The following is a 13,626-nucleotide window of genomic DNA, read 5'->3' on the forward strand; positions in this document are numbered from 1 at the left end:
AAGATTGGAAATTGATAGCAGGCTCGGTTTAAAGAAGAGCGGTACAAGTAAACAAATTGGGTCAGCGGCATTTGCCGAAGGGATGAATTCTGTTCGATTGAGATGATTCGTCGCTTCTTGGGCCTAAGAGTGATGCACTTTGAAACAGAAGTGTTACATATATATAATAAAAAATATATATATAAATAAATTTATAAACAGACATAATTTTATATAATCAATCAAATCTATTTTATAATAAAAAAATCTGACATATACATCATATTATATTAATTTATGACTTATTTTAATGTAATATTTTTGTGGTTAAAATATTTTTAAATAAAATATTTTTTACTTAAAAATATATATGATCAGCGAGCGATTTATCTAAAAAATTAAACACAATGCATGAAGTCATTAACTATATTTGAATAGAATAATTATTTTTATCATCTATTATTCACTATCTCACACCTCATATCTTATGAAAAACACCCCACACTATATGAAGAAAAAAAAAATTATTAAATGTGAGGTACATGGGTGAATAATAGATAATGAATAATACTCCCTATAAGTTTTGGACGTGAGTATTTTGTAGTAATTTGAGAAAATAAAATATTTAATATTGCAAAAAGTAAGTTTATAAGTTAATTCATGTTATTTGTCACATTATACGATTTATTTTATTATAAAATAAATATTACGTTTTACCTTAATCACGTTAGTTTATCAATTTGTTTAAAAATTTCTTTTATAAAATTAATATTTAAAAAAAATAAATATTATTAAATAGAAATTATATTTACAATTATAAAATATTTAAATACTATATATTTATTTAAAAAAATATATTAAATTAATTTTTTAATAATAAATCTCACTATCTTTCAAAATAAATATGTGATTTTTACATCATTTATGATTATATCTAAAATTATACTTATTAAAAATAATTATCATTATCATCATTATCGTGGACACATTTTTTCAAGGCCACGTCAAGCTACTTTTTTAGTTTTATTGTTTCTCATCCACACACATTAAATTTTTATTTATTTATTTAATTTTAATTTTAAATTTATTCTTCTTAAATTAATTAAAATCTTCTATTTATCATCATATTACCATATATTTGTTAAAAGAAAAAAAAAAGTATAATTTGTGAAAATGATGAATAATTTTTTTTTTGAAAAGGCATTTAATTTATAATAAAATTAATTTTATAATTTAACGTATTTTAGGTGAAAATCTCCCACAGATCAATAAACTATCGTCCTCTTTTCTTTCCGTCCTATTTTCTCTCTCTCATTCCTCCCTCTCTGTACTCGACGCCTTCACACGCTCACACCATAGGCTTGACTCAGCCGCTACCACCACCGGCCTCCCGAATCCCATCCTGCGAGCTCGCCGGAGGATCTAGGAGCTTCCCTCTCAAGGCAGGGCACCCTTTCAAACTTAAGGTAATTTCTGACTTTCCGCAATTGCTTGGTTCATGTTCATACACGATGGCAAAGGATTCATCTAACAGAATGGGCAATGCCCATTTGAAGGGCTGTAAGGGCCGGAATTTGGAAGGGGGAAATTCGTGGCCGAAATCCACAATTTCGGATAATGGTGATTGGTGGTTTCTGTTCTTATGGCGTGATTGTTATGAGTTTATTGCTCAAAGTTTGGGAGTATGGGAAGTCGTTCATGCCGTTTATGGAGGTTCTACATATGTCCGGATGGCTTTCGAGTGGATGAGGCTGAAACCCAATGGAAATGGTTTGTAGTTTATGACTTTGTTGATGTTTATGCTCGGGATGTACTTGATGATTTCTTCTAATAATTTTGGAGGTGAATTTATAACTTTGTATTTGGTCGCTATGAGTGGTTGTGGCATGAATTTATGTTGGAGTTTTGAGCTTACGGGTTTGTGAACTAGGGTGGCCGAACTTTCATAGTGGCTTTGAAGGCCGAGTCACACAAACCGTCTCAATTCTTGCAGGAAATTTCCTGTGGATAAGTTGAGGTGTTGGTAGGCCTTAAGGATTGGTTTTTTAATGGTGACAGGAGTTTCATTGGCAGTTCGCGTGCTTTAGGATGGTAGCAATTAACTGAGACCACTGGAAGGGGGAAATTGTAACTTCTTTGAATTATGGGATTTTTTTTAATCTCTTGGATTATGGGATTTTATTTGCAACAATTAGGTATTAGAAACAATATTTTTAATTGGAAACAGCTCTTAAAATCTGGAGATTCTTTTATTCCCAGCCCACTCCACATAGGCATTAGAAACATAGGATTTTATTTGTAACCTCATTAGCATGTTGGAGAGGCAGTTTTGTTTGCTCCGAAAGGGCTACTTTACGGAAGCTGATCCCATCTTCTGTGGTGCATTTGAAGGAAAATAAATGACTGGACTTTCAAGGATTGCGAGAAGAGGATGACAGAAGTCAAGGATTTTTCTTTAGAACTCTTATTCTTTTGGATTGCCGCCGAATATATATATATATATATATATATATTTTAATTTCTAGCTACGAAGATGTGCTACATGTTGCTAGAGTTTGATTTATCATTTACCTATGGTATTTTTCTTTTTCTTTTCAGATATCCGTGGTGTCCTCTGAATATGTCATTTTCAAGGCTTTGTAGAACAATCAATCTCTTCCCTTACTTTAAGAATTTACAACGTACTTATCCTAGGGCCAGGTAATTCTTTTACTAAAACTAATATTATGACTGAAATCTTTCTTTGGTTCCCTTTGCTTTAGTAGAGAGGTGGGAAGGCAATATATCATGAAAAAAAAAAATCCTGGGAGGTAGGCCTAAAATAACGTGTTGAAGCAGTGAAGAATGACATGCCAAAAAGTAGGGAGGTTAAAGAGTACATTTTAGAGAGGATTGAGGGTTTGTTAAGTTTAGTTGATCTGTGTTTAATTTTTTTCGTAATATGCTAAACTCACCGTAGAAGTCATGCATATTCAGGAAGCATTTTAAGACACGTTACTTGTTTCTCCAGCTTCAGAGGGAGATTGAGATACAATAATTTCAGTAGAAAAATTCCCAGAGACTAGTCTTTTTTACAAAGCACCAGAGTATGATAATGTTTTTATTTTCCTTCTCTCACCAAATCAAAGCATATTTGTTTGGATTTTGCTATATGTAGATGAATTTGTTCTTGATTCAGGTGCATGCCTAATGTTATAGGCTGGTCGAGTTATAATTTCATCGGAGCTAATACTGCATATCAGAGGGGTTTCAGTTATGATATCCGGGGTTTGAGTTTAAGATGTGAGTTTAGTACAGGGTCATTCAATAAGTATAGCCGGTTTTCACCTTTTGCTTCTGGGTATATTGGGAGGTCATTTTCTTTGACCAATATTCAGCGCCAGTATGCCTCTCAAGCTTCCAGAAAACAGAAATCACAGAAGATGCTTTTATACCTTACCGTTTTGGTATTTGCTATGGTGGGTAGTAGTTATGCTGCTGTTCCTCTATATAGAAGGTTCTGCCAAGCTACTGGGTATGGAGGCACTATCCAGCGGCGTGAGGTGTGATTGAGTTTATTTCTGCGTTTTCATTTTATTTGCGGTAGCCTTGCCTGTTTTATAATCTTTCCCCTTTCATACTTCCTCTTCTTTTCTTTGTTACAACAAGATCTTACAATCTGTAGAGTGTTGAAGAGAAGATAGCTCGGCATGCTAAAGATGGAACCGCTACTGCAAGGTGTGATTTCTATTTCATAGATGGGGCTTATTGTTTTCTCATAATTCCAATACGAATGACTATAGCTTAATCAATTATTGGATGATTAGGAGCTGAATGTGGTTTCATTACCAGTTCTTTTATCATTTTCATTTTTTTGTTTTGTAAGTCCTCCTTACTTTTCATCATCCTGTTTTCAGGATACGTATTTATTCCTTATTTCTATGCTGTGTTGAGATGGTAGTTTTCAAGACAGTGATGATGTTAAAATGGAAGAGAAGGGAAACTAACATAGAAAATGGTTTTAATTCAAATGATCTAATTGGAGAATGCACAAACTTTTTGAAAGTATTCCCCTCCCCTTGCTTGTCTTGTGCCCCTACTAAGTTACAAGTTTGCACCCCCTATCCTTCATGTGTGAGACTTCTTTGAACTCAATCAACTCTACATTAAAAATATTACAGTTTCACTATCAATTAAGATTCTCCTCCCTCCTTCCTATGATACAAAGTCAATATTTCGGAAGTAATGTCATGTGCCTGGATATTGACTTCTTATTGTTCTGCTTTCAGGGAGATTGTGGTGCAATTCAATGCTGATGTGGCTGATGGAATGCCATGGAAGTTTATTCCCACACAAAGAGAGGTTCTTTCTTTTAGTGCATGTGTGTGTTGTGTTAATATATGTGCTTAAACAAATGAAAAATTCTAAACATAAGCCCCACACCCTGCACACCCACTAAAAAATATGTGATTTTACTTTTTTATCCTCATATCTCATATTGAATTCAATATGAGATATGAGGATAAAAAATTAAAATCACATATTTTTAAATGAGTGTGCAGGGTGTGAGGCTTCTATGTAGCACAACTCTAAACAAATTATTTGATTGACTTATTATTTTACTTAAGAGAATCAATGCAAAGAACATATGATGAAAAAGGCTCTTAAAACTAGAGTGTGCGTGCATTGCTATTTTAATTGTGAAATCCTCTTTGTGCAGTTTCTGTCTCTGAGCTTTTATGATCTTGGCATCTTTTTTACAGGTAAGAGTCAAGCCTGGAGAAAGTGCCCTCGCGTTTTACACTGCTGAAAATCGAAGTTCAACTCCAATAACTGGTGTTTCTACTTATAACGTCACCCCCATGAAGGTAGTGATAACATCAAGCATGCAGTATTTTCAATGAACCTAACCTGAATGGTGTTTCACTATAATATCTGTTGAATTTCTAGGATATGATCATTGGGTTCTCTCGTAAATGTCGACTTCTCTTTGTATCATCTAGTTGTTGAATTCTCTTGGTAGATGCTTAACCGTTAAAAAAATTGAAGATTTTGAGAAGTTAGTCTGATATATTGAGTTTTATGTTTGTTACTTACTCTTAGGGGTGTGTGTTGGTGTGTGCTCACCTGTCTTCCCTTTTTCTGTGATTTGGTATTCTCAAGGTAGTTAAACCTATAAGGTAGTGTCCTATGAAAAATGATAAAGAAGAAATATAAAAGTGGGGGGCAGGTACTTTGATCAATGCTTCCAATTTTTCTTTTTTCAATCTCTAAGAAGATAACTCAGAATTTTTGGGTCGGTGGGTGGTCAATTTTGGTCAACCTTTTGGTGACTTTTGATTTACTCAAACTTCCATGGCTTTTGATTGACCTCTTGATGAACCAAATTCCTTCTGGTAATCCTAAAGAGGATTTTCAAGCATTCCCCTGTTTGTGACCAAATGGGATCTCTCCCCTATTACCGATTGGAGTACTCAAAGACCATTCAAAACACAAAGTGATTGAAATAACTCAAAAAAATGTAGATGTCAAGTGATCATGATTCCCACAAATTCTCAACTTCTGGACATCCCTTCCATGGGGAGGTAGAAAAAGTCCATTTTTTAGGGCTTTGTAGCAGAATTTACTTCAGAGCTTAATGTTGAGATCCTCTTCTTCTTCTCAGGCTGCAGTTTACTTCAACAAAATACAATGCTTTTGCTTTGAGGAGCAACGTCTTCTTCCAGGGGAGCAGATTGACATGCCTGTAAGCTGTTTTTTTTCATATTTATGAACTGATTTATCAGAAAAACTGTTTTTGACTACTTTATGTTACTGAATATTTACCAAAATGCAGGTATTCTTCTATATTGATCCCGAGTTTGACACAGATCCTAGAATGGATGGTATCAATAACATAATTTTATCATATACATTTTTCAAGGTTTCTGAGGAATGAAAGGGAACCTTCTATTGCAGCTTTGCTATTTTCCTAAGATCACCAAAAGGGGTGGCCAGACTTCTGTATTAAAGGAAGATGGCAAACAAATATAATAAATATCAATTTTTGGATATTTAAGGTTTTATCTTATTTTCTTCATTTTGTAAATTCTTATCTGATTACACATGTTTCTTATTCCATCTTCATGACAAACTAAGGACAATCTTTTATTTTTTATTTTTTTATCACCTAATCATGGTAGAATACTGCTTCAGTTGTTGTTTCTAAAATTCTTTTTTAAGTTCTTGAAAGCCTGCTGTGGACTTTACCCTCAAGTGGATTTCCTGAAACATTTGGGACTAGAATGATGCATGTCATGCAAAAGCAAAGATGAAAGAGTTGCCACCTAATTCGCAAGGGTAATGACCCCATTACAATTAAGGATTACATTAGAATTAAGTAGATGGCCGCAATCTGGTTAGTTAGACAACACTTTCCATGTCTGGGAGGAGTTGGGAAGTTGAAATCATATATATAGCGTGGCCAATTCTAAATGGCAAATGGCAAATTCTGATTTCTCAAGTGACCTATTAAAAATAAGCATGTGGATTTGTAGAGCAAAATTTTAATCACGAGTTAAAATTATTCTCATCAGTCTCTATTCATTACACACATCCAATACCTCATGAAAAAATAAAGAAAAAGTTGTTAAGTGTGGGATTTGTGAGTGAATAGTAGTTAATGCATAGCAAAATCCATTTATAAATTACTGGCTAATCATGATCTCCAACCAAATACCATACTGCTCCCAGCAAACATTGAGCAAATCTTACTTTTTCCTTGTTGTAGTACTTGAACAATGACACTCGATCCGTCCATAATGGAATTAACAAATTAAGCTTCTATTACGATTTGGTAGAGCAGTATACCGAGAGTGGTGGTTTGTCCATCCTGTTCAGTTCAGTTACAGTAGTTGTCTATTCAGTTGTTTCAGTGCACTGTTTGTTAAATTCTTTTTGAGGGCTAACATCTTCTTCGACAAAACTTAAACCAGAAGCATTGAATTGTCTTCAGTAGGTTAATTTTCGAATCATGACCTAACTTGTTATATGACATGCCGCTTACCTCATAAACAAGATCAAAGGCTTCCTACTTCTAATTTGGGGTTTCCCCCAAAAGCAATCAACGCCTGTTTTTCTCTCTTTGTTAGATAACGGCTTTAATAAGGAATACTTGAAAGTGGGTGGTTAACAACCTGTGCTCAGATGTTGCACCTTAATTTTTTTCTTCTGGATGTTGGATTGTCTGTAGGAAAGATAGTGCACTGCAGGCTGCAGTGTGCAACGTTTGTACTGAGTTGATCAGACAATCCATCCAAGTTGTTTTTGTCATTATTAATGTTGTTAATTATACTACTGTCTTCCCTATTATTATTGTTATAATTGTCAAATCTTATTATTATTATTGTTTATTTTTACAGATGAGATGAGTTGAGATTAAAGTTAAAAGTTGAATAAAATATTATTAGAATATATTTTTAATATTATTTTTACTTTGATATTTGAAAAAATTGAATTGTTTATTTTATTTTATGTGAAAATTTAAGAAAATTTTAATAATTAAATGATATGAGATAGTCGAGAGAAATTGCGAAAATAAACGATGACTTGCTACGACCGTGTCGATGCAATTAATTATATTCTCTGAACTGCTTGAAAAAATGTTAAACACAGTTGACTTGCTTCACTCGACTATTCGGAGAAAAAATCTCACCCTGAATAAAAAACATTGAACTAATTTTCAGTTTGTTCTTCAGATATTTACTGGAATCTCAAATGTTGTAAAAGTTGCATGTCCTTTAAACATATTTTTATGGAATTTCTGACAATCTTATAAACTAGCAAACAGCTGATCATATCGATCGGTTGCCAGTCTGCTGAGATCACAAGCTGTTGAAAAGCCAAGTTATTCTTGGTCTAGTTAATTGGAACTTAATTCCTTTGATTAGTGAATAGAAACTTGGGATTATGTAGTTAACAGAAGCCAAGAGCGAAGAGGAGATTTGAAGGAACTTATTATGCTATGACAAATATATGATTGAGAGGGAGGTTTAATCAGAAAGTTTGGTGCAAGAGAGCTAGGATGAAAATTTACAGGCATGCTGGTGATGTGGCAACAGAAAGAGGCACTGAAGACAGTTACCAATCTCCAAACTCCAAGCTCCAACCCTTTATATATAATTCTCTTCAGTTGATCAGTAGCGATTCAAAACATCCGAGCTTGAAACATGGAGAAGACACACACCAAATCTGCACTAAAGGTTGCAATGCTTCTTCTTCTTCTTCTTCTTCTTCCTTATTTATTACTTCTTTTCTTCTGTAACTACAATGTTTATCCTTCATTCATTTTTTTCCCCTTTGTTTGAAAGTTTGTGAAGGCTAGCACACAATCTGCAGTCTCGTGGAGCTCTACTGCTGCTGGAGGAATGGTGAGATGTACTGGCCCTCCTCAATAGGCTCTTAGAAATCTATCATGCATTGCCACATGAGCTTGCCCCCCTAGACTTCCTGACTTTGTTTAGTGGAGTACTTTGAGAACTTCTATTAAAATCCAACCATGAGAATTGTATAAAATGCATTCGCCTGGCTATAACCATCAGAATTCTACAACAGTACTAGTACAATATTCAAATCTCGGCACCTTGTTCTGAAGGTTTTGAGCCTTAGAATATTAACATAATGTTGTTGCTTTTATATTTTTAACTATTTAAAGTTTCAGTTGACTTTAGCAGGACAGGGAAAGTCAAACGAGATTGTGAGTGAGAAATGCTAACCACTCATGAAAAAGTCACTGTCAGGATTGGTAAAAGAAGAAACACACACTACAAGAGCAGGGGACAAAAAGGAATCCAAGAAGCTTTCTAGTTCTTGATCAATTAGAGATCCTGGTCAAAATAGTAGCTAAAGAAGAATTACAGAGGTGTAAAACAGGAAAAACAAAATTGCTAATTCGTGTAGGCATGCATATATACTATATTTAACTGATCATGATCCAGTACCATTAATTAAATGCCATACATTTAAAAAATAATATTACTCGATGATCAGATTCTGAATAATCATTAATTAAGTAGATCATGCTATTAACCTATTCAATCACATACTTGAGTTAGAATTATGCATCATAGTGTGGATTTTCTTTATCATTTCTGTCTTCAAATTACCCCGATCGAATATATACGTCCCAACAAAACCCGAGTCTCGTTAACTACTGTTTCTTATGCATTGATTGGATCTTGGATCCACGAAATTACACTCCCCTCTGTTCTTATAAGGGAATAAGGTGGTGCCCTAAAGATTTATGTAGATTTGAGTATATATGCTTCGTAAGTGGGCCCCTTCTGCATATTGCTTCATGTAACATGTGCTTATTTTTACATGATTGGTTTGGAGGCCAATGTGCATGACTGTGACTAAAGTAGGTAAAATGGAATGTTTTAACAGACAAAAGAAGAACTCAAAGACCGGTTCTTTGACAAATCTAAGGTAGTCAACTTCAGCTTATATATATATATCTTGTTCCTCTCTCTCTCTCTCTTTCTCTCTAGATCTTTATCTCAATTGTAAGACAGCATGTGCGTATGTATCCATCTCTAGGCTTCTCAAAAGCATTACCCAAAAGAGAACACCAAGCCACAAGGAATCAAACTTCATACCCAAGAAAGAGCCGTCAAACGCGCAATGTTCAACTACGAGGTGAGTTATATGATGTGCTCGCTTGATTATAATTTTGGGTTTGCAGTTGCTCATTTTGATCGTTCCAACAAATTGAAGTAGCTCTCACTTTTTCTCAAGCTTTCTTTAAGCGATCGAGTTGATGATAAAAATATACATGCATGCAGGTAGCAACCAAGTTGTATATCATAGAACAACAGAAAAGACGAGCAGAGAGGTTGCAGAAGGTACCCATATCTTGTAAACATTAATTAATATGCTATAATATATATGTAATTAGAGGCTAAGAGCATAGTACGTACTCTGATGGAGATGTTGTATGCATGTGAAAAAGATGATAGAAGAGGAAGAGATTCGTTTGCTACGGAAGGATATGATTCCAAGAGCTCAACTGATGCCATTTTTCGACAGACCCTTCTTTCCACAAAGGTAAAACGTTGGATGCTGTACGTTTGGGTCCCTATATGATCAGTCCCCTAGCTCACTTCTGGTTTTTTAAGTCCAAGCTTATAACATATATAATATATATATATATTTATATATATATATTTATAGATCAAACAGGCCATTGACGGTTCCTAGAGAGCCAAGTTTCCGCATGATAAACGGCAAGTGCGGAAGCCGGATCTTTTGCAGTGGAATCTACGATTTTCAAGGGAGTCATATGGTCGACTGAAGCCCATCAAATAAAAGTAAGTACGGCTGCGGAGGAAGTTTGTGATTAGACGTAGTACTCCTCGTTCTGATCATGGTGGTTCATGCATGCATCATGCTGTACAACTTAGTCGATCAGAGAATACTTAATTCGGCTGTTGTTATATGCAGTACTGTAATTGTGATAATATGGTAGATCATCTGTGCGTACGTACGTAGTAGTTTATAATCAGTGAGATTTTCCTTTTTTTTTTCTTTTTTTTTCCTTTTTGGCCTTTTCTCTTCTTTTTTCTGGGTGACATTATTAGGGAAGGAGAACCAGTCGGCTTTATTTTTCCTAGAACAAAATAAAGTTTATTGTGTTTTCAATTGTATATATATATATGATCTCTCTCTCCACGTGCATGTGATTTCGTTAACATGAAAGACACTTCAAGAACATCTAGTACTGACAAGTCCCTATTTACAGTGACTTTACACCCTCCAATAAGGGGAGAAATGTAGGTTGTCTGTGGTTAGAACTGGTTTTAGGCTTTTAGCTGATGACGCCCTGATCTCTCCCCCGCAGTTCTCTCTCTATCCTAGCCTCAAGCCCCTCTCTCTCAACCTTTTTTTTTTTTAATCTCTCCTTAGTCTCTCTCTCTCTCTCTCTCTCTCTCTCGTTCGGCCGCAATCGGGATTCGATTTTTTTCTTATAAATGAAACTGACAAAAACTATTGTATTAAAGCAACGATCACCTAAAAAATATTTACGAAAATTGATTCAGCCAAAATTAAAGATGTTATACAAAGCAACCCAATGCATTTCGTGATTTATTAATCTTTTTTTTTTAAAGGGGTTACACAAAGCAACTCAATGCATTTCCCAGGAGATTAATAACACTTTCAGCTTGGCAAAAGGGACGGACGGGAGCGGGGTAGTGGGGTGCAGGCCCCGCTGCCCACCCCTAGTTTAGAGAGACAGGAGTTTGAGGAGAAAGAGAGAGACTCAGGGGAGAGAGAGCTGCACAGCTAAAACTAGTTCTATTGTAAATTTCAACAAACAACTTACGTATTTCGGTATTTCTATTTTATTCGTGTAAATCTTCCTTATCTTAAAAGCACGTATAAAGATGAACAGTAGTGAACAGTAGCACCGTTTTTTTTTTTCCAGTTCGCTTTTCTCGTTCCGTTTTGAAATTCAGTTCGAATTTCAGTGTTTCCCTTCCTCTTCCTCTTCGTTCGGTTAGCACCGTTTACAGACTAAAAATATCTAAGTAAAATATCTAATATTCACATATAAGAGATGAAATATCTCATCTAATCTATACACAATTCACATTTACAGAACAATTCCCAACCTCAACTCGAAGAAAAAATTTTTCCGTGCTCCTGAGATTTCTTCTCGCCGTTGGTACGCCGTTCACTTCTATTTCACCTCTAACTTTGTTTTTCCCTTTTCTGATTCTCCAATATATTTTTCTGTTTGTCCGTGTGCCTTTGAGTGGGGGAGACGGAGGGAGACGAAGGGCTGCGCGTGGGGGACTCCGAAGGTGGGTGCGATGGTCGCCGCCTTGAGGGGGACTCCTCGGTGGTGGCCGTGAGCTTCGGTGGCGACGTACGGCGGCGTGACATGAAACAAATGGGTGAAACCCATTTTCGTTCGGTTTCCGTGGGGGAGACGGAGGGCTGCGCGTGGCGGCCTTCGAAGGTGGGTGGGATGATCGCCACCTTGAGGGGGACTCCTCGGTGGTGGTCGTGCCCTCCGGTGGCCGCGTACGGCGGCAGAAAACCACATAAATGGGAGAAACCCATTTCGGTTCTCTTTCCACGGAGGAGAAGCATGGCTGCGCGTGAGGAACATTGGTGGTGTCGGGGATGCTCATCGGCGTGAGGGGAACACGCCGGTGTAGGCGGTGATGATGGCCGGCGCTCGCCGGCAACGGGCTTCGCTGGAGGAGAGGAGCCGACCTCCGGAATCGCGTAGGAGAGAGAGAAACTGCTTTCAAAATAAATTGTTTCCGAAATCAAATAAATGATTAACTATTTATATGTTGTATTATTTACAATTTTCCATCTGAAAATATTAAATAATAGTAAATTTTTTTTTTTTTTTTTTACAACTCTACTTTTGTTCTTACTAAAATTTTATATTGTTGAATTTTTTATATAGGTTGAGCTCCATGAAATTGAAAGTGGAAACAAAATATCTCAACAACTAGCTGCTCATATAAAAATATCAAAAGTATGAATCTTTTAACTTTTTAATTTCATATTGTGAACTGATAACTGAAATAGTTTATTTTGCTTCTCCGATTTTAGAATCTTTTAAATTATTTATTTAATATCATTTATTCAATATTTATTCTGTTTGAACTTTGAGCTGTATTAAATTATAATTTCAAAATAAATGTTATTCCAACATATTTAAATGTTATATCTTATTAGTTACATATGCATGTTTATAGAAAAAAAAAAATTTAAAAATTGTTATAAAATTACTCATAAAATTCTACCGACAAATTTACTTCTATATGTAAATACTTACATCAATATTTACAGTTTTACCCATATAATTATACATAATCAATTAGTACAATATTAAAATTTTTAAAAATCGAAAATTTAATTAAATAATTTGACAAAATAGAGTATACATTCAATAAAATCAATATTGTGCATAAACTTATATTTTAAAATATGCTTCAAGAACAAAATGAAATAAAAATTTTATAATAAATATTATACATATAATAAATATTTGATAAAAAAATAATAAAAATTAAAAATAATATGGAATGTAGAGTGTTAAAAGGTAATGAAGATTTTTTTATAATAAATACTACTAACCAGTATAAATAGTAATTAACAGTCCTGTAGTATGTGATACAATAATAAACAGTACTAAACATTACTCGTGAATAATAATAAACAATTACAGTAATAAATAGTTCTAAACAGTAAAATAAATGATAGAATTTCATTAAATATTTTAAAAAATTAAAATCGTGTAAATAATTAGAGTTTTTAATATAATTTAAATCTTATAATATTTTTAATTAACTAAAATCTTTTTATCTAAATGATTTTCTATCATTATAATATCTTTAGAATTTTCAAAATAAAAGAGATTTACTTTAATAATGAAAAATGTGAGAATAATATAAAAATAAAATATTCTGAATTTTTTCAATGCTCCTTGAGTCATTGAATATTATGATTGAATTTTACAACTTCTATTTTAAAATATGCTTCAAGAACAAAATGAAATAAACATTTTATAAATATTAATCATACCTCTTCTGCTATTATTTTATTACTAAACAATTTGTTTTCCTTTTACTATTTATAGTTGAATTAAAATTTAAAAATTGTTATAAA

The 13,626-nt window shown here is 34.1% G+C and overlaps 2 protein-coding genes across 3 annotated transcripts; both read left to right on the plus strand.

Annotated features, from left to right (window-relative positions):
- Positions 1-1,224: 1,224 nt before the first annotated feature.
- LOC109010650 (cytochrome c oxidase assembly protein COX11, mitochondrial-like) lies at positions 1,225-6,046 on the plus strand. 2 transcript variants are annotated; one of them, XM_018991542.2, is made up of 8 exons: positions 1,225-1,445; positions 2,578-2,679; positions 3,158-3,521; positions 3,644-3,696; positions 4,248-4,320; positions 4,722-4,826; positions 5,624-5,704; positions 5,795-6,046. In XM_018991542.2, exons 2-8 carry the CDS (start codon positions 2,600-2,602, stop codon positions 5,894-5,896), a joined length of 858 nt encoding a protein of 285 aa, XP_018847087.2. In that variant the 5' UTR covers positions 1,225-1,445; positions 2,578-2,599; the 3' UTR covers positions 5,897-6,046. The 2 variants fall into 2 exon arrangements, with proteins under 2 accessions (XP_018847087.2, XP_035550640.1); XM_035694747.1 differs by lacking the exon at positions 1,225-1,445 and adding an exon at positions 1,536-1,749.
- Positions 6,047-8,145: 2,099 nt separating this feature from the next.
- On the plus strand, positions 8,146-10,640 carry LOC109010649 (protein TPX2). Its single transcript, XM_018991539.2, has 7 exons — positions 8,146-8,198; positions 8,307-8,366; positions 9,382-9,423; positions 9,535-9,633; positions 9,780-9,839; positions 9,947-10,041; positions 10,168-10,640. The coding sequence occupies exons 1-7, from the start codon at positions 8,166-8,168 to the stop codon at positions 10,286-10,288; spliced, it is 510 nt and encodes a 169-aa protein (XP_018847084.2). The 5' UTR covers positions 8,146-8,165; the 3' UTR covers positions 10,289-10,640.
- Positions 10,641-13,626: the final 2,986 nt, after the last annotated feature.

Source organism: Juglans regia, chromosome 10 (assembly GCF_001411555.2).
Source record: "Juglans regia cultivar Chandler chromosome 10, Walnut 2.0, whole genome shotgun sequence".
In the NCBI taxonomy this organism is placed as follows: domain Eukaryota; kingdom Viridiplantae; phylum Streptophyta; class Magnoliopsida; order Fagales; family Juglandaceae; genus Juglans; species Juglans regia.